General features: G+C 52.9%; 1 protein-coding gene across 3 annotated transcripts in view; it reads right to left on the bottom strand.

Moving 5' to 3' along the window:
* KAZN (kazrin, periplakin interacting protein) overlaps nt 1-21,197 on the bottom strand; it is a 763,503-nt gene that overhangs the window by 146,061 nt on the left and 596,245 nt on the right. For 2 of the 3 annotated variants that reach the window (XM_066375121.1, XM_066375124.1), the window contains exon 1: nt 674-1,129. The exons of the other annotated variant lie outside the window; for it this stretch is intronic. In XM_066375121.1, the coding sequence (XP_066231218.1) occupies nt 674-875 (202 nt within the window). In that variant the 5' untranslated portion in view covers nt 876-1,129. Of the gene's footprint in view, nt 1-673; nt 1,130-21,197 lie in introns of those variants that run through there. 3 annotated transcript variants of the gene reach the window in all.

Below are 21,197 nucleotides of genomic sequence, written 5' to 3'. Positions count from 1 at the left end.
TAAACTAGGTAAGGGATCAGCTGAGACCGGAACAGAATGGAATGGGCGCTCCCACTCGGGATATTTTAACACTAAAACGCTGTGCTCCGTCTGGGGCGGATTAACTAACGACTGCATTTGTCTCCACCGCTGCGATTCCGCTTTCTGCATTAGCTGTTCAAGTAAGTGTACGAGAAATCTTTTAGCTTCCAACAAAGACAAATCGTTATATTTCCTCTCGGTAAAGCAAGGCTCTCTGCGCACTTTATGGGGCTACCAGGTGGGTACAGGTGCGGTCACGGGGGCCGTCCATACTTAGCGCGGAGCTATCCCCTTTCCACGCTTCCCATAACAGGCGCTAGATCCCGCCCAGAGCTAGGTCTCCAGGTGCCGCGGGACCTCACCGCTTCGGCAGGCGTGGCCTTGACCTCCCCACAGCCTCTGGTGGTGGGGGTGGGGAGAAGGTCGGCGAGAAAGCCACAGAGCCCCGAGATTCCCGCCCCACGCTGAAAAACTAACTCCGCATCCCGCGCCTCTCCCCCTGCACCCCGCCCCGCGCTCCGTGCTCCGCGCACAGCGAGAACTTTGCCACCAGCTGCTTTCCGATCCCGGCCCGGAGCGCCCCCGCGCGCCCGACCCGGGCGGCTCCCCAGGCCTGCGGCCGCACCGCCCTCCGGTGCCGACGCGCACCTACCCGGCTGGCTGCAGTCGCCATCCGCTCGAACGCAGGGCGCTCGGGTGCGGAGCCGATCACCGGGCCCTGCGGCGTCCGCACACTGCTGGCAGGCTGCTGGTCCCGGGGGGCGCGCCGGTCCGGCTCCGCAGGAGGGCGCCGGCTCGCCCTGCTCCGCGAGCTGCCGGACGCGCTCCCAGCTGCCCGAGTCGGCCGCCCGCATGCCGCGTGCCCGGGGGGCGCTGCCCGAGTGGGCGCGGGGTGCTCCGACGGCGGACGCCGGGCTCACAGCCCCCGAGGCCGCCGCCGCATCGGGGCGCAGCCGAGCTCCGCCCCCGGCACCCGCCCGGTCTCCCGCGCGCGCCGGACCAGGGCTCTCCGGCCGGACGCCGGGCCGTCTGCCGCCGCCGCACGCGAGGAATTCGGCCGCGGAGCCTCACATGGGAACAACTCTCACTCGCTCGGCTCCTCCTCCCACTCCTTCCGGGCTGCCCAAGGCCGGCCACTGGCCCCGCCCAGAGCCCGCCCCCACCCCGCCCAAGCCCCGCCCAGGCCCCTCGGACGCGCCCAGACTCGTCCGAGCGCCTCCGGGAACACTGCTGCGCGCCCAGCCCTGGCTATTGGGTGCGTCCCTAACCTGGTTATTCGTGAAGAAACTGGCGGCCAGAAAGATGGCCAGTGTTACAGGGGTCGGAAGTGACAGGCTCGAACCCAGGTCTTTGAAAGCTCCAAGTGAGCGAGTACATCCAGAGGTTGGCTGCCTGGCGCCCCAGTTTACATATCTCTGTGCACTCTTCTGATGCCCTTGTGACATCCATGCTGAAGAGCTGTAGTCCCAGTAACTGGCCGGGAGGGGGCAGAAAGAGCGGGCAGGGAAGAGGGTGGAAGCCCTGGGACTTGAGCTTCACTCACCTGTACACCGTGACCAGTCATTCTGTAAGTTAATATACTGCTGAGGGCATTCGCTAGGCGAGGGGGAACTGACATGATCTGTACCCTTGAGGAGGATGTGATCTGGTGGGGGAGCCCTGTGACTGCACCTCACTTCTTCAAGCCTCAGTTTCCCCATCTAGAAAATGGGGTAATAGTAATTTCCACCTCAGGCCATCATTGGTGCTGCTTATGAACTCCTCTCTAAATAAGGCAGCCACATGGCAGGTGAGGCCGGGGCCTGGACTTCTGGAGTGGGTAGACAGCCAGTTACCAGGCCAGCTAAGAACCCTGTAGGAAGTGGCACCTTGGAGGATCTGAAAATCTGGAGCCCTGGCTAGCCGTGCTCACTCACTGTCAAGTGGGTTTGCAGCTCTGAGCCCCTCAGATCTGGAGATCAGGATGCTCCTTAGAAGGACTAATTATATCCCCAAAGACCCAGAAGGCAGATCTGGTCTCCCCCTCCTGCCACAGTCATTGTAGACAGGGGGAATTAAGGATACCTGGCCAGGTGAGGAGTCACACACTCTCCACAGCATCCCCAGCATCCCCTTCCAGGCAGCATGCACCCCACCCTTCCCAGGCCTGGCTGGTAGCCTAGAGCTCCCACTGGCCCAGGCCCGAGCAATTCCTAGGTCCTTGGCCTATGGCTCTACAATAAGCTGTGGAAGCCGAATTACTTTCCCTACTAGGTCCCTAAAACCTTTCCCTTTGTCAATTTCCTGTGTGTGGGTGAGGAGCCCCACCTGTCAGCACGCCTGATGGCCTGACCATCATCCATCACGGCTTTCCCAGCTTCTACCCCCACACCTTCCTCACCCTCCCACCGACTGCGAAACTGGCCAGCTGTGGAGGTACACAGGGCACCTCTGACCTCCTTCCCCTGGCTAACTGGAACCCCGACTGCCCCAGGGAGGGCTGCCCAGTAGGCCAAATGCTGATGGTGCTCCCAGCTGGGGAAGAGAACTACCCACGGGGCTAAACAGCCACGCCACTTTAGGGGAAGGAAACTGACCCACAGCAAGTGATAGGAAATGCTTGCTGGGATAATGGGCAGAGAGAACAAAAGATGGCTCTGAGCCCTGCTGGGTGGATAGGCTAAGACTGCCCTAGCATTTGGAGACATCTCGCTTAGGAGTCTCTATTTTGATGCCTTCAGGGGCCCCACAGGGGACAGGAATGAATGAGGTGGTCAGGGACTGCTGTAGTTTGTTCCATAAGAGCATTTGAGTTGTATTCTTTTGACTTCGACACCCTTTGCATATAAAACATGCAGGGAGGTGCTTCACTTCCACAAAGGAACATGTTCTTTCCCATATTTCTGGAAGAACACGGAACTTTGGTCCACCTTCTGTCTTCTCACTTTTGATACAGACATGCACTTTCTTCCTAACTCCAAGACAAGAAAACAGCAGCACAGGCACAAATATGTAGCACTGATCACTTGGATTCTGTGCCAGGGAGACGTTAGGGAGTGGTGGGAACTGTGGCAAACAAGAGGCCACTAGTCCCTGTAGAGGAGGGAGTAGATTGTTGTCATGCAGGAATTTGGCTCTAGTGTTACCAGAGGTTCTGTTGGTTTTTTTTGTTTGTTTTTTTTGTATAGCTACTAGGAATATGAGTTTTTATGTGAAATCTAAGTTTGAAATGTTGGCAACTCATTTAACAAAAAGTTAAGATGCAGAAAGAGGAGGGGGGAAAAGAGAGGGAGGAGAAAGTACCACAAACCATGTTGAGAAGTTTCTATTCAGCCCATTGGCTACCGTGCTCATTTTACTGCTGCTACCTTTATCGGTCCCCTCTGCAACCTCTTAGAAGTCAGCACGTATTCAACTTGCAGGTCAGCAATCCAAGCTGTCTCTCAAGCCCACAGTCTTGATGAATTTCTACTGCTCTCCTTACTCAGAAAAGTTTGGCTTGGCTATGCATTGTGTCCCCACACTCAGGTATATTTCTGATACTGAGGACACCCAGGGCCCAGGGGACATTTCTGCTCAGTTCTGCACCACGCCATCCAAGAGCCAAGAAATGACAACCCACACTCTGTCCTGAGCAGCTTGGGCAGGCCCTCCAGGAAGGGTAACTCAGAGTGGGATTTTCTAGAGACCCCAACACCAGGCCTGCATCTGAGCATGCAACCTGTGCGCAAGGGCCCTGCACCTGAGTTAATGCTCTGCTGTTGTAGCCTTAAAATTCTGAATTACTTGCCTGACCAGGTGGTGGCACAGTGGATAGAGCGTCAGACTGGGATGCAGAGGACCCAGATTTGAGACCCCGAAGTTGCCAGCTTGAGTGCGGGCTCATCTGGTTTGAGCAAAAAGCTCAGTAGCTTGGACCCAAGATCGCTGGCTCCAGCAAGGGGTTACTCGGTCTGCTGAAGGCCCGTGGTCAAGGCACATATAAGAAAGCAATCAATGAACAACTAAGGTGTCGCAATGTGCAACGAAAAACTAATGATTGATGCTTCTCATCTCTCTCCATTCCTGTCTGTCTGTCCCTGTCTATCCCTCTCTCTGACTCACTGTCTCTGTAAAAAAATAAACAAAAAAATAAAAAAATAAAAAAATTCTGAATTACTTTTAAATCAGGGGCCTCGCATGTTCATTTTGCATTGGGATCCACAAATTATGTAGCTGGTCCAAATCCCAGAAGATTTTCCCAGCCTCCCAGGGTTGCTGGGAAAAGATGCTGGAGACAGCTGGGCCTGGGATTTGGCTCGCTCTCTCCTCCTCCAAGGCACGTAGTGTACAGACTCTGCAAGGCGGCAGGAAGGGAGGATTTGGGGGTGGGGAAAGGCTGCGGGAACTGTCCCCATCCAGTCCTCCAGAGATCTCGGCAAGAAGCAGAGGCTTAGTGGGAATTCAGGGCGGGGGGACTGGGCAGTCCAGCCAGGGGGGAGAGGGCTGCTCTGGATCTGAGCTCTGAAGCAAGACCCTGTCCCCACGACCCTGACTTTAGGCTACCAGGGTACCACCAAGGAAAACACAAAGAAGGCTGGGGACAGGGACACAAAGGGTCAGTGCGGTCCTCATTCACAGTGCCCCCTCATCCCCAGAGGAGCTTCCTTTAGATTACAGGAGAAAATGACAGCAAATATGGGGCATAAGGAACAAAACCCCCAAACACTGCACTCAGGGACCCCACTGTATTTGGTGTCTGCGTGCAGTCGAATATTTGAGCCCATCAGAATTTCTCAGGGTTTTTTTTTCTTGGCTGTGATTTTAGTATTTGCAGAAGTTTTATAGAGACCTTCCAGCCAAATGACTATACTCTCCCAAGCACCTGGAGCTAAGACACGGTAACAACTCTGGGTTCCTAGGGATACACACAGTTTTGCGGGTAACACCTTTGTGAACTCCTGGCAACAGTTTCCAGGAGTCTGGAGACCTCAACAACCACGCCAGGTCCCCACATTGTGTGTGACCTTGGAAAAGGGCCTGCCTTTCTGTCAAGTCATCTGGGTGCCGTCACTGGTGAAAGCCAAACGAGGGGCTAGGTCCACAGACGCGGGGAGGGCTGCCCCAGCTCTGCCTGCTGCGGTTGAGTCAGTCTTTTTTATATCCTTCTCAATGGTTGTCGTGTGGGTATGTTTTGTGCGTGCTGTTAGTAGTGACAGCAAATGTATTAGTTACCTATTGCTACGTATCCAGTCACCCCGAAACTCAGTGGCTTAAAACACCCAGCACTTATTATCTCTCGGCATTCCGTGAGCCAGGGTGGCTGAGCTGGGTGTCCCAGCTCAGGGCCTCTCATGGGTTCTAGTCGTGGTATCAGCCGGGGTGGCAGTCAATTCAAGGCTTGCATTGGGGAGGGTCTAGCTCACTTGTGTGGCTCTAGGCAAGACTCAGTTCCTTGCGGGATGTTGCACTGAGACCCTCGGTTCCTCACTGGCCGTGGGCCAGAGGCTGCCGTCAGGTCCTTGCCATAGAGCTATACATCGACTCACAAAAGGCAGGTTGATTCTTCCAGAGGGCTCCAGTGTGTGCGAGAAAGACGTGCACAGATAGAAGCCACTGTCTCTTTGTAACCTAACTTGGAATTGACAGCCATCACCCCCACCCCCGCCCCAAATTCTATTCCTAAAAATGCATCACTAACTCCCTCCTACACTCGGTGGGTGAGATTACAGGAAGATGTAAATACCAAGGGGCAGGGATCACTGAGGGCCATCTTGGAGGCAGCCCGCCCCAGGAGGCTGGGGACACATTCTCTGGAGGTGGAAGGATCAGGACTGAAATCCCGGCTGTGACACTCAGTAGCGTATGATCTTAGACAAATGATTTGGCTCCTGGAAGCCTCAGCCTGTAAAATGGAGGTGATCGTGGCTGCCATCTTATAGTGTGGTGGTGGAAAGTTCTGATGACAAGAGGCACGTGTAGAGTTCTGAATGGTGCCTGTGGGCACAGGGCAAACCCTTGAAAAATGGGAGTGAAAGACATCACTGGAGAACACCCGAGTGACATGCCCACTGCTTCCAAGCCCGACAGGCACTGGCTGCTGTCTCCATGGACATCTGCAGCTTTCGATCCATTCCTGGGGACTCCAAAGTGACTTGGAGGTCCTCTGGCAGGCCCTGGGATGTCTCCGTGGCTGAGGCCACCAGCAGGGACAGTGCCAGTCTTCCCCGGCTATCCCAGGAGGGCTCTGGGGCACAGGTGCAGCAAGAAGGATTAGACTGGGGCTTTCTTCCAAACCCAGTTAGACCTTTGCCCTGGGGGGGGGGGAACAGAGGGTTTTATCCCAGGTCTATCCTGCCATCTGTCCTGGGGAGGCCTTCCTGGCTGGAGACTTTTGTGGGCCTGCCACAGGCTCACCGGTATGCTTTGACAATCTTTCTGGGGCCCTAAATGACCTGGCAAAGAGCCTGATCCCCTCTGGGGGGCTTCCAAAGGACTTGCCTTAGAGGCAGAGGCTTAGCCCAGGGCTGGGCATCAAAGCATTTTCACAGAGCGCAGCTGGCCCCACTTGCGGGACTGTCTAGGCTGCCAACTCAGATTCTCAACTGCAGCAAGGGAAAAGGTGTTTCCACGTCCAGGGGCCACACCTCTCCTGTTTCTTCTAAGCCCCCTTTTCTGCAGGAAGCTGAAATATTGCCACTTATTCAGAACAAAAACAGTAACATCAAAAATTCTACCCACTTACAATAACAATACTAGCAACCACTGACGTAGCATTTACTATATTGATTTACACATTCATTTAGTCTTTGCTACAACTCCGAGAGATTCGTGTGCCATTATCATCACCCCCATTTTACAGATGAGGAAACAGACCCAGAGAGGTCAAGTCACTTACCCAAAGGCACCCCAGCCAGTGTGTGATGCAGGCAGACCTGAGGCTTATGTCGTCTGGCTGCAGAATCCATGCTAATAGTCATGGCGCTACCTTGGCAACAGGTGTCATTGACTGAACACTCATCTTGCCCCAGGGACTGTCCTTTCGAGCTCATTCAACCCTTTATCCCCAAAGCTCAGATGAGAAAAGTGAGGTTTAAGCCTCAAAAGGACTTATCCAAGAAGATGTGGCTGATACATGTAGGGTAGAGAGTCTGATGCTCAGAAAGGAGGAGTGTGTTTTGGGAAATACTTCCCACATCAGGGTTATGGAGGCTGATGCCTAGACAGGGTGGAATAGCCAACCCTTTTCTACAATTTCTTAAGGAAGGGACTCTAGGAAACCCTCTGCAGGCAGTGGTGTGGGATGGATTCTCTTGCTGCCCCTGGTGACCACTGGTGGTACTTCACCTTCCCCATCTGAGCTCCCCCCCCCCCCCCCCCCGGGGTTGGTGGCATTTGGGAATGGGACCTATACACACCGTTGCACTTTTAAGAACTTTTGGTCTCCACTTCCCATGTGTGATTCCACAGACACAAAGGGCCATGGGCCAGTGAGTGTCCAAGGTAAGAATAATGGTTACTATTTACTGAGCACTTCTGCCTTTGAGCCAGGCACTCTGCTGGGCACTTGTCAGTTCAATGTTATTTAATTTACCAATGCACAGAGATAGACTAATCATCGCTGAGGGTTATTAGTAATATTGGGTAGAGAATTTTATACACATTGCTCATTTTAATCCCCACAATACTATATGAATACTATCACTCCTCACCTTATCAATGAGGAAGCCAAGGTACAGAGCGGTTTGGTAGGCAGCCTGAGGTCACCCTACTAGGGATTGCTGGCAGATATGGGGCTTTGATTATACTCTCCCCGCCATAGGTGTCTCATCGTTGGGACTGTGGTGAGCCTCTGCCACCCACCTCTCCAAGGAAACAAAATGATCCCGAAGACCAGGCTAGTGAACTGCTTCAAGATTCTTGCATGCAGGGTGAGTGTTAACACCCAGAGATGCTGGCCTGCCTGGCTTGTACCTTTAAGGCTTAAAGTGCCCATCGCTGCTAGAGTCACTCAGCTCCCACCGTGACTAGGAGCAAGTTGGAACCTTGGGGTTCTTACCCCATGAAGATCTCTGAATGGCCTGCAAATGGTAATTAGGCATCTCAACACGAGGAGGGGGGGCAATATAGTTAGTTGTTCAAAGACAAAGCTGGCTTCCCCTCCTGAGAAGAACAGGAGTCCAGAGAGGCTCAGACACTTGCCTGGAGGCACACAGTAAATCAGAGGCCCAGGCAGACTGACTTCACTAAGCCCCGGAGCACTGGCTCTCAGAATAGCCCTTGGATGAGCTGCATCAGCACCATTGTGTGCATTTATGGGACATGCAAATTCTCTGCCCCACCCTCACCTCCTGAGTCAGAAACTTCGGGGGTGGGTCTGCCGGTAACCCTGACGCCAACAAAGCTGAAGGCCGCTGCCTTGTCTAAAGAAAGGGCTGCTAGGTCCTCGTGCCTTTCTGAGTGGGAGGGGTGAGGCAGCGCAGAGTAGCCAGTCACTTTCTCAGGCCGTGGCATCATAGTTACATAACTCCCCACCCCCATCCCCATGGCTTTCTGCACCCAGAGTCCAAACTCCGGGACCCTCCTTTGTCAGGAGGCCACCTGCCTGGAATCTAGGAGGCCTGTCTGCACACGCCCGTGGCTGCCTTTTTTTATAATTATGGGCTTTACCTGCCCGACCGCCTGCCTGTCCACCCGCCCGCCCACCAGAACTGGGCATGTCAGCCAGAGGGACTTGGGCTTTTCCAACTGGGGATGGAGTACGTGGGGCCTGCCTTATCACCACACAGCAGATGAGGGGGCTCCGTGGCTGCAGAGGCCCTCCCCAGCTTTGCTCTGCCTCCAGCTGCCCCAGCATGGGCCAAGCCTAAGGAGGAAGGCAGAACATTCTGTCCTGTGGACATCAGATGGTAACCTGAGGCCCTGCTCTCCGGGTTCTCGGGCAGAAGCCTGCCACGGCCCCTGGTCCCAATGGGACTAATTAGAATTTGTTCTAAATTCTTCTTTTTCCCAGAATTGTCCTTTAAATATCTTTGGAACTGGTTTCAGAAGGCAGATTTGTCAAACAGATACGTAGGAAGGACTGGCACCTTCCCCCGAAGCTTCTCATTAAAACAAACAAGGAAGAATGTGTTTTGCTAAATGGGATAGAAGCTGCAGTCTTGTGTTTAGAAACCTGACATTTGAAAGTGCATCGTTTCTCTCAAACCAGGGCCCCAAGGAGGGACACTCAGGGATTCCTGGGGTGAGGGACAGCCCCACGAGCTGCTGGATGGGCCTAAGCCTACCTCCCCTGTAAATTCAAGGCAGGGGCCGGTCTTAAATGGACATATGTCTGCAGAGCCAGGCACACAGAGAGCACACACTCGAATGTGTGGATTGCTAGAAAGGTCCCAGGTTCCGGCTCAGGGCTTCCGAGTTGCCTTGCCATCCCCATTCTGCCTAAGTGCCCATGTCTGAATAGCAGTCGCTCTCATTGACTGTGGGCCCCGAGGAATGCTAGGCCCTCTAGTGGCATCATCTCACTTAATTACTCAACTGCCCTCTGAGAGAGAGTTACTGTTATTAGACCCATTTTAAAGCAGAGTAAACTGAGGGAAAAGAAGGGAAGAGAGGCTGCAAACTGGTGGCCCTAGAGCCAGATATGGATTGCAGATGTTTTCTTTTCCTAGGACTCTATTTAAAAAAACAAACAAAAAAACAAATTTAAAAAAGAAACTGATGGCCAACATGTTAAAGGTAGGATAAGTCACACCCAAATATTCAGATATTCAGCTTTATTTCAGAAAGATCAGGAGGGCTGGTCATAGCGAACCCCCCTGCCATCCCACATGGTCACAGTGTGCCCCCCCCAGTCATCCCTGCTGCTCCCTGTCTTCTTACCCCTGCCTCCCTTGTTCACGGGCACAACCCACCTGGGTGCTCTAGGCATGGAGTTCACCACCCCTGGTCTGTGGCCACAGTTAGTTCCAGGCTAATTCAGTGCTTATCCTGGGTCCATCTGTCTGTCTGTCTCTCTTGTACGTCTCACTAGTGCCCACTCCTGGGAGACCCTGATGTACTAGGTCAGAAGGAGCACTGGACAGGGAGTCAGGAGATGTGGGTGTTTGTTCTACCTCTGGAGCAGCCTCCCACACCAATAACCTAATTACACAGAGACAGCTCATCAGAGAAGACCAAGCCTCCCCACTCTGAAATGCAGGATGCCTGAGCTGGGAGGTGGAGCCAGCGTGTCCCTGCCCAGGTCAGTCTGAGGACCAAGGTGCCCGCTGGGTGCTGGGCAAGCCACTTGGTGCTCTGCACTGCCGAGGGGAAATGCTCATCTAAGTTCCAGAGGCAGAGATCATGCTTTTGACCTCCTTTCTCTTTCTTCATCCTACACACATTTGACGAAGGAGGAAACTGAAGCCCAGAGAGGGGGAGTGATTGCCCAGGGTCACACAGGAAACTAATACCAGAGCTGGCACCAGCTCAGGCTTCTCCACCCTCTTCCTGGGGCACTTCCCATATTATCTCTCCCTTGGGAATGTAGAACCCTCCAACTTCTTGGAATTGGGCCTTAGAGGGGGGCTGCAGTGACTCACATGGACAGGGATTGTCTGGTTCAGAGGCTGAGCACGAGGCTTGCACATGGTGGCTAAGACACAAACCATGGCAAAGAGAACGGGGACCCGCAGGCGTGAGCCGCCCGGAGCTTCGAGGATGGAAGCTCAGTTTATAGGAAAGGTCGCAAAGCTGGCAGACAGCAGCCCACATTTGGCTCACAGACATATTTTGTTTTTCCCACCGTGTTTTAAAATAATTCACATTAGTTGCCAACATTTAAGAATCAGGGGATTTCACATAAAAGACAGGATTTCTGGCTTTTCTTAAAGAGTTTCAAGATCTGGCAAAAGCTGGACCACATCCCCCCCTCAACCTGCCAGCAATGATGGTGGGAGCTGGGCCCCCTCCATCTCGCCCACCAGCCCCCCCTTCCCTGCTCTGTGTGTAGGCTGGGGGAATTCAAACCCCCCTCTGCAGCCGTGGAGCTGAAGTAACCCCGTCTCTCAGCCTGATCACCCGTGGGAGGGAGGATGGATTCTGGTTATCAATGGTTCTTAATCTGGGGGCAGTTTTGTCCCTAGAGGACATTTGGTCATGTCTGGAGACATTTTTGGCGGCCACAATCGGGGAAAGGGGGGTGCCACTGACATCGAACGGGTAGGGTCCAGGGATGCTGCTGAACTTCCTACAATGTGCTGAACTGCTCCCTCAGGGAGAAATTATCCAGCCCCAAATGTCAGTAGCACTGAGGTTAAGAAACCCCAAGCTGAACCAAGTGACACCAAGAGCCAGAACAGGATCCTGAAAGGACTGGTCACTCACACCAGGGAAAGGCCAGCCCTGCGGACCAAGCCCTTTTCTGTCATTGCCAAGGGTCTGGAGCACTCACTTGGTGCCACTCAGGACAAAGCAGATATCGTGACAGCCATTTGGGAGTCAAGGTCCATAGTGAATGTTAGAAGTAGGTAAGGGGAGGAAGGGGCGCCTCCAGCCAGGTGTATCTGCAGAGGCGTTATTTGGCTCCAGCTTTGGAAGCTGTATTCAGGGCAGACAGAGATGAGGAGGTGGGCGTTCCAGGCAGAGGAAACAGCCTACACAAAGCTGCGGTGGCAGTACCAGACTCAGAGGCACACCTTGGAGGTGACATGCTTTCTGTTGGGTGGGAGGGGAGCTGGATGGGAAGCAGGGGCATGATGTTGTTAGAGGAGATTGTGGGCAGAGGGTAAGGGGTCTCCACGCCCAGCTAAGAGGGAGTGGGGGCAGCCATGGGGGAACTGGGTAGAGACAGTGCACATATAATCAGCACGGTGACCTTCGAGGACTCACTGACGTTCTCAGAGCCCCAGTTTCCCTACCTGTTCAATGGGGACAATAAGGGTTATTCCAACTATCACATATAAAACTTACCATGTGTCAAAGCACCAAACTACTGGGATGCATTTAATCCTCACCGCAACCCTGCGAAGTACCACACTATTACTATTTCCATTCTACAGAAGAGGACACTTTGAGAGATGGCTAAGTAAATTAACGATACCTTCCTTCCCCCAGGATACCATAAGTAAGTAATGAAGGTGGGGTGTGACCCAGGCAGCCTGGTTCCTGCATACGTGCCCTTCACCTCTCTAGAACCTTCTCAGAGAGCTGTCCTTAAGACTCAATGAAATAAAGCAGGCAAGGCGCCCAGCTGGCATGCCCCTGTGACACCCGACAGAGAGTCACACGTCACAGGTAGCATGGTCCACTAATGGAAGCAGGACACCCGAGACGCTCCGTGTGGGCGATGGGCTATGGGGAGGTGGGGTAGAGGGGTGGCACCTCCACGCAGGTGCGGAGACACCTGAGCCAGGTTTCCGGAAGTGTACCTCTCACGTGCTGTTCTTGAGCCCCTCCCCCTATGCCGCCCCCTCCCACGCTCTTGAACCTCGCCACGACTTTGATCACTCTGTCCACGCTCCGCACTTTACCACCTGGAATGTTCTCCTTTCCGCCTCCTTTAAACCCCTTCCAACCCTGCTCAGAGGACATTTCTTTCCGCAAGCAGCTCAGGACATGCCCAGACAGAGTAATCATGCCCTGGTCTTTGTACCCTGAGCACTGTTTCATACTCAGGTGGCCCTCTCGGGAAGCATCCCAGGGCGTCTCCACCTCCACCTTGCACCGGTGTCTCCTGGGGATCTTGTTTAAGTGCAGGTTCCGGAGGTGGGGTGGAGGGGGTGGAGGTGGGGCCTGAGATTTTGCTTTTCTAACATCTCCCTGGAGATGCTCCTGCTGAAGGTCCAGGGACCGCGTGCATCTGGAGAGACCTATGCAGAGGTTTGTCCCGCATCTGACAGGCGGCGCGCAGGGCTGTCTCTGCTGCTGCCTGGACTGTCAGCTTGTGTCCCGAATCCTACAAGCCGAAGTCCACGTGGCGCATGGGGGGGGGGGGGGGTCCTTTGTTGGGAACTGGGCTGCAAAGCTGCATTCGTAGCTGGAAGTCATTAAACAGTTATCACGCACCAGGTTTTTCTATGCATTTATCTCCTCAATCCTCAACCAAAGGTGGGGCAACTCCTCCATCTACCTATGAATGAGGAAAATTCAGGTACATGGGGGGAAGTGATTTCCACAAGGCCACACAGCTGGTAAGTGACTGAGCTGACACTGAAACCGAGGCGTGCTGGGCACCTAACAATCTCGCTGCTTCACCAGTCCAAGTAGCTAGCCACCCAACTAACCAACTGTGGACCAGCCCACCTCCTACTAGCACCCATGTTCTCTGGGTGCCTACAGGGTGCCAGGCACTGCAAACTTAAGACAGAGCCCTGCCCTAGCTATCTGACCTTTATTATATAGCTTAACTCCCAGGGCTTTAGCTTTCTCATCTGTAAAATGGAACAATAATGCTGCCTCCCTCATGGGATGAAGGGACTAAATACACATCAAGCTCTTAGAACGGCGTCTGCCACTGGGTAAGAATTCAATAAATGTTATCCATTAATCTTAGATTAATGGGATGGTGATGTTTTAAATTAAATGATTTAAATTGCATTTGTCTCCAGTATAATGTTTTAAAATTGGTTTTCAAACAAAGCAACGTTTTACGGAGCCTGTGCCCAGGGATGGCGGAGAGTGTGATGCACTTGTCTTTCAGCCCTGCAAATAGAGACTCACACCATGCTCACACAACCCTATCTTTGGCCACAGAGAGACAATAGAGCAGGGCTCAGCCTCCCCGGTCCATCTTGTCTCTGCCCACCTGGTGAGTGCACTGGGGAGGAGGAGTCCTGAGCTCCCGTCCCCCGCGGACACACAGCAAAGCCTGGTCCCTGCAGCCACAGGGAGATCCCCCAGGCAGAGAGCTGGGGTGCCCGCCCAGCTACCCATCTGCAAGGCTGGGATGGAAGGGAATTCTGTACCAGTGGCTGCTGCTCGACCGGTGCCAGGGCCAGCGAACAAAACCTGCCTTCACAGCCTCTGTCCTGGAAAAGCACAGTCTGACTCCACGTCTGAGCAAATGAGCACATGGAGATGTTGGTCATCACTGCATTTTGCTTCTTGCATTTCCTATACTTGTCATCATAAGTGGGTGACCTGGGAGACCACAGTAGGTAAAAGGGGAAGGGGAGGGTAAAGGTGCAAATAAAAAATAATTCATAATTTAGCTGTCTGTGAGAACGATTGTCTCAATTTTCTCAACCAACAACAACAAACACAGAACACTTTCTGCTCCGGGGATCCACCTGTCCACATCCTTCCTTCCCCATAGGTGGGCCTGGTGGCTCCCCGACCCTGCCCCCACCTCCACTGAATAGATTTGTACAAGAACTTTTGCGGCATTCGCCTGGCCATTTTCTGGAATATCTGTAAAGCTGGTAAGGGGACCTGTATTTTTCTGGCTCTAGCTGCATAGTAGGCTCCCCTCTGAAATAACACAGACGATAAAAATGTGTGGTTCTCAGAACTACGGATTTTCAAGCCAATGAAGAATCGTGTCCCATCAAGGTGCGTCCGCAGTCCTTGTTTGCTCTCTGCGTCCGGCCCAGGCAGCAAGTTTCAGCGCCCACCTGTAGCTGCCAGCTCTGGCTGGCTGGGCGCTACGCACACTGCGGGGTCCCTACGTCCCTGACCCGCCCCAGATCAGCTGCCTCCGTGGGTGCATCTTATAGACAGACACCCATGTCAACTGTTTTTCTCGGGTTTATTAGTGGAAAGTGCCTGCTACCCCCGGATCCTTGCAGCAATCCAAAGAGAGGGGACTCACTCGTTTCAATAACCTTGACCTTGGACTCTCGGCTGTGAGGGAGCTTCTCGCACTGTGGCTGTTCTCATGGTGTGACTGGATGGACCCATCCCACCGTCAGTCCTGTTGGCTTCACCTCTACATGTATTTTTGAATCTGACAGCTTCTCACTGCCCCAGCCGCTGCTGTCCTGGGTTGAGCACCGTTCTCTCTCTCTCTGAGACCATTTCTCTCTCTTTCTCTGTAGCCTCCCTTCCTCCATCTTGCTCCTCTTCTATCTAGTCTCCATCCAAAAGCAAGACTTATCACCAGTAAGACCATGGGACCCACCCCTGCCTAGACCCCGACTCTGACTTCCGGTTACTCTTTGGATAAGCTCTGAACTCCTGACCATGGCATAAACGGCATAATCCCTGCCCCCCCCCCCCCCGCCCACCTCAAGCTTCATTCATTCCCACTTTTGACTTCATTCACTAGTCTCCATTAGCCTTGTTATCTCGTGACTAAGCCAAGCTGCTTCCGACCTCAGGGCCCTGACACATGCTATACCTTCTTTCTGGAGTGAGCTTGCCCTGTCTGACCTGGACCCAGGCCCTTCTCCCCACTCAGGACTCAATCAGATGCCATCTCTCATGAAAGGCCATTCCCACAGCCTCACCTGAAGAAGTCCCTCTCCCAGCTGTCCCCAACTGGTCACTATGCTTTCTTTGTGTCAGCACTGGCATATCTCTGAGATCATCTGTTACATGCTCACTGGTTGTCCCTCTCTACCACGCAGTAAGCTCCTTGAGGACAGGGGCCATCTGTGTCTTGTCACCACTGTGTCCAGGACCACAGTGCCTGGCACAGAACAGAGGCACAATTATTTGTTGAATATATAAATTTGTGGGCAGTTTGTGCAACATACTTGGGTGGGCACTGCATCCAACCTTGGGGTCTCAGCGGTCTGGATTGGAAGACTTTCTCCCCTGGACCAACCATGCCGGCAACCCTCCCTTCCAGGGACTTCCCGTCTCTAGGCTGCAGAAGGAGCAGGCTGAGCTTTGTCACGGAAGTGGCTGCACCACCTCCTGGGCCCTTCCTGTGAGCCAGACTCAGGGCTTAAGCTCTTCACAGGCATGCAGTCCTCCTGCCGGCCCTCTTGGGTAGTTCCTACTCTTGTACCCATTTTACAGCCGACAAAACAGAGCCACAGACTGGCTTCAATTTATGCAAAGTGGCAGACTGACTGCAGAGCCAGAGCTCTCACCCCGTCTGTCCGCATGCGCATCTTAGAAGTCCAGGACCTCTCCCCGGGAGCTCAGAGTGTGGAGCTCAGAGCAGGGCTTGGGGAGGGTGACCATGGCTCCCGAAAAGGCAGTTCTGAGTTGGAGGCAGAACATGGGCCCTCGGGCCCTCGAGGCCCTGAGGTTGTTCCCTCCCCTTGGCAGCCCCACATCTTCACCAACCCCTCGCTGGGATGCAAAGCAAGGCAGCTCAACAGTGTGTCCCGGGGGGGCACAGGCCACCAGGCTTTGCGTCCCCAGCCATCCCAGGCCTTCCTGACAAACTTGGCTGAGTCCCACGGGCCTGCTTAGAGAGCAGCCCCAGGGCCAAAGCAGGGAGGAGGGATGCTGGAAGAAAGACATCACTTTGGGGATGGAGGAGGCAGGCTGGAAGGCAGGATGAGGCTGGCTTTTGTGGGCAGAGTGCAGAGGGTGTAGAAAACTGTCACTCTGAATGCCCAGGGCGGAAACCCAGGGTCACAAAGGGGAGAGTGAAATCGGGACACTGTTTCTTAGGAGGACTGCTCACAGCTCCTGAGGGAGAGAAGTGGTTGTGGGGGCTTGGGCACCTCACGGGGCCCAGAGGGAGAGGGGGACAGGTCAGCGGAGGATACAGGAGGGAGGAGGAGAAGCAGGGCAGCGGGAAAGAAGGGGAGAGGAAGGCCAAAGACAGGGGAAGGAAGGAGGAGACAGGAGGGCAGAGCTGGGGAGGAGAATGCCTAGGGGAAGGGAGGTTCAAATCCTGGCTTCACGATCTTGGCCAAAATACTGCACCCCTCTCTCAATTTTCTTGGGACACCGATACTGATAGTACAGGTAGAAAGTCGTGAATGTAGCTAAAGCATCTAAGCAAGGCCTGACATAGCACAGGTAGACACTCCGAACCTCCCCAATCCTGCATTTGGAAGGCGACTGAGCCTGGGAGGATGAATGGCTTTTTTCAAATCACTCTCGGAAGCCCAGGCTAAAGTTCGTGGGCCTCGGCTACCGGAGGCCTCTATCCTAGAACCCAGGCGGAGGCTTTGAGCGACATCAAGTCAGAGGCCGGCGAACATCTCTGTAGGTCACTCGGGGTAAAGGGGGCTCTACAAAAGGGTTACCAAGACGGGACACGTCACCAGTAGCCCTGACCCAAAGTCCCCAGGTGCCCTCACTCTTGGCTGACGACCTTCCTCCCTAGTCCCACTTGTGAACCTGACCTAGTACAACATTCTGTGTTCCTTGCCGTTGGGATCCTAAGCTCCTCATTCAGCGCAGGTTCTCAGGGGTCCCCTCTGAGGACTCCAGCCACCACTGGTGGGAGACCTGAGTCTCCAAGAGGGTAAGTGACAAACCTTAAATGACACAGCAACCTGGTGCAGAGCTGGGGCTAGAACCAGAGTCTCGCCATCGACAGAGCAAGGCTCCTTCCACGGTCTGCGAGGGAAGCAACCAATTGATCCAAACACACTGTCAGCTCCAGGCTTCCTATGCTGCTCCTGGGACCAGGGGGCAGTCTGGGAGACGTCATCAGCGGTCCCTTGCATGCTGGAGGTTCTGACTTCTTTCTAAAAATCCTTGCTCTCAAATCTTCAAAGCCCCCTCTGCTCTCTCTTGTCCTGCTCTAACTTCCTGATGCCACCCAGCTTTCAGCTTCCTGTCCCCAACCCCAACCTGCAGACCAGGTGCCAATATCAGACACTTGGCTTTGACCGCTGGACCCTGGACTGTACCTCGTTCTATCCACATGGCCAGTGCCCATGTTGGGACCATCAGAAAATCTGAGGCTGGCTCTGGTTCCCAGCCAATGCCAACTCTGGCGTCTTGTCACTCATTCTGATCCAGGAAACTCACGTGCTTGAGTGTGATGGCTTGGTTTGACCCTCCCCTCTGCAGAACAACACCCCGTTTTCCTTTCTGTAGCAATTATCATGGTATGTCTTTGCTTCCAGAGAGTGGCATAATGGATGTGTGTGGGTGGAGGGACCCTGGGGAAAGGAACAGAGACATCAGCTCATCTGGGGAATGGCTTATTGCTTCTACCTGTGCTCCCTGAAGTTCTTCCTCACTCACAGACACCATTTACTGAGCCTCGTGTTAAGTGCTTTACATACATAATTTCCCTTAGGTCTTTCTAAACAACCCTATGATGTAGAGGTGATTGTTACCTCTGTGAACCGGATGGCAGGGTGTCTCTCTAACAGTCGTGCAACCCTCCCGGTGTTGCCGCCAGGTAGTTTGCAGGACCTGATCCTGGCCAGCTCCTGGGATAGGCCCTGGTTAGTTTAAGCGAGTGGTTGTTAAATGTGTCCTGAAGCCTGCTGGGTTCCCTGAGACCTTTCCAGGCGGTCTATGAAGGCTTCCTGTTCCCTACTGCATATCTGTACGAGACTGGGTTGTCTCCATGCACCACAGCCTGAGTGCAGAAGCAGGTATGAGAATCCTGCTGTCTTCCCTGGAGCCTGACTCGAGAGATTTGCAAAAGTATAAGATCATGCCATTCATTTCACGAACAGTTTTTTTATTATTTCTTTTGCTTTGGAAAGTATGGTTATTATTCATAAAAGATGTTATTTATATTAACATGTGTAATGCATTTATTGTTATTTTAAAATGGATAAATATTTAATCTTTCTCAGTCTTAAATTCTGAAATGGTAATAGGCATCGATAAATATAATCCACACAAAAGCTTGTCGGAGTCCTCTCTAATTTTTAAAAGTGTACCACGGGGGTCCTGAGTCACCACAATCTCGTAACCCTGAGTGATTGGCTCAGGAGATCAGGCCTAGGCCAATCAGCATGTAGCATTCCCTTGGTGAGAGCTATTGGTTGGAGAACGGGCACGTGACTCTGTTTGGATCAATGAGATGGGCGGAGTGGTTGGTTATGAGCTGCTGAGGAAGTTCTTCCCAACTCTCTGGTTTATAGGAGGACACCTTCTCTTTCTTGATGTTATTGTGACTGGATGTGATGTCAGAACTTTAGCAGCCGTCTCACCTCCAGCCCGAGGATGGAATTGTCACCCAGGGGAGAGCAGAGCCAAGGGAATCACCAGGAAAGGAAACAGAGCCACAGATCAAGTTGACCTACATCTTTGAGTGCAGTGTCATGACTCAGTAAACACCTTTGTTTTTTATGCCAGCTGGAGGTGGGTGTTGAGTATTTAAAGATGGAAGCATTGAAACTGCTCTACCCTATTTTACCTTTGGGGAAACTCGGGCCCATAAAGGTTTAGTAACTGGAAGAGCCGGAATCTAAACCCACGTCCTTTGTATCCCAAACCTTTCTTTTTCCACCCTGTTATGTAGTGGAAAATAAAGTTACATTCTTGCCTTTCTCTAACTCTAAGCCAGATCACAAGGAAACAACATCGGGTGGGGCCGCAGGAAGCTGGGCAGTCTCATATCCTCAGGAGTGTCTTCCAAAGTCCCTCTCTGGGCCCCAGAAATGACGAGCTCCCTATCCCACCACTGGGAGTTTTGAGGCTACTCCCGGATCTGCATGGTCCAGCCTGAGCGTGCTTATAACCTTCACAGTTTAATCCTCTACTGACCTGTTGAGGCCTAATGACAGCGTGCCAGTTAGAGCTGATGATTACAAGCAACAGAAACCAACTCCAGCCAATTTAAATAGAAAAGGCACATTTGTCTGGCCAGCTCACACATCTCCTGGAGGGTGGAAGGCCAAGCTGGGAGGGTGTAAAACCAAAATTAATGCCCCAAACCACACCACAGAATGAGTCCTTATGACCAGGCCATACTGCTGGTCACAGACACTCTCTCTTGTCTGTTGCCACCGCCAATGACGGGCCCATGGGTGTTGACACAGCCACCTTTGCAAACTGAATAATCTGAATTTGCACTTCTTGGTCACTCCTTTGGGTATTGGCTTCCAGGTCTAAGGGTAAGAGGGTGGCAATGATTGGTGGAAACTGGGTCACATGACCATTCTTTGGCTGCAAGGGAAGCTGGGAAAACAATGCTGGCAAGGGATGTTGGCATTCTTAACTTGATTGAGGGAAGCGGGGTCTGCCGTAAAGCAACTGGGGCTTCTTTAAGTGCAGAAAGGAGGTTTGTGTGCTGTGTGACCCAAACGAGGGAGAAATATACTGCTCACAAACAGGGGATATTTCAAAACAACCATGAAGCGGTTAAGAAAATGAAGCATTTGATTTTTTTTTTATTAAACAAGAACATCAGAAAAGCAAACCACAAGTCAAAGAAAGTTGTTTGATTATGCAAATGAGATGCAAAACCAACTTTTATTTCATTGGTGAAAATGTGCTATACAAAAAGCTGAAAGTACTGGAGTATCGGAGTATCTGCACGTTCCCTGATCCCTTAATTTTTGTGAGCACTGTATCTACTGTAGGAAGGTACTCAGCACACTGGAGAGCCACTCCAAGGCTCCTTACTAATGGGTCTGAGGGGTCAAAGCTCCCCAGTGTCCAGGCACAAGTTTTTTTCAGGAACAAATACATGACTTTTTTTTTTTTTTTTTTTTTAATTTAATTTTATTTTATTTTTAGAGAGGAGAGAGACAGAGGAGAGAGAGACAGAGAGAGAGAAGGGGGGAGGAGCTGGAAGCATCAACTCCCATATGTGCCTTGACCAGGCAGGCCCAGGGTTTCGAACCGGCGACCTCAGCATTACCAGGTCGACGCTTTATCCACTGCGCCACCAGAGGTCAGGCCATATACATGACTTTTGAAAGAGACCTGGGCTGCCAGTCCTGCAGCACAGCAGGTGCCTTGGCCCCCTGGCCAACGGCAAAGGCAAACTCCCAACAATGACTAGGAGCACATATGGGCTCAGGGACCAGCACATGGGCTCAACACTTAGCTCCTTCACTTATGAGGGCTGTGCCCTGGGCTGCTTACTCAACCTCTCTGGCCCTCAGTCTCCTTACTGTAACATGGTGATAACTACAGATACCTGTTGCAGGGTTGTTGTGACAGTCAAAGCTCAGGTATGTCAAATGCTTACTTAGCACCTGGCTCATTACCTGGGACATGTCATAGACCAGCTGAGGGAGTCGCCATGTGTGGGCACCATCTCACCTGTCCAAATCTCACCTGCCACCCTCCATGGGTGCCTCTCTTCTCTCTCACTGCACAGAATCTGCTTCTACCAAGGGGGAGCAGAAGAGAAGCCCCATGTCTTCCAGAAAGTGTCCCCAACTCATCCAGGTCCCAGTGGCCTC

This window comes from Saccopteryx leptura, chromosome 3, assembly GCF_036850995.1.
Source record: "Saccopteryx leptura isolate mSacLep1 chromosome 3, mSacLep1_pri_phased_curated, whole genome shotgun sequence".
NCBI classification, from domain to species: Eukaryota; Metazoa; Chordata; class Mammalia; order Chiroptera; family Emballonuridae; genus Saccopteryx; species Saccopteryx leptura.
Note: the sequence above shows the minus strand (reverse complement) of the source record. Positions and strands in the feature narration are given on the sequence as shown.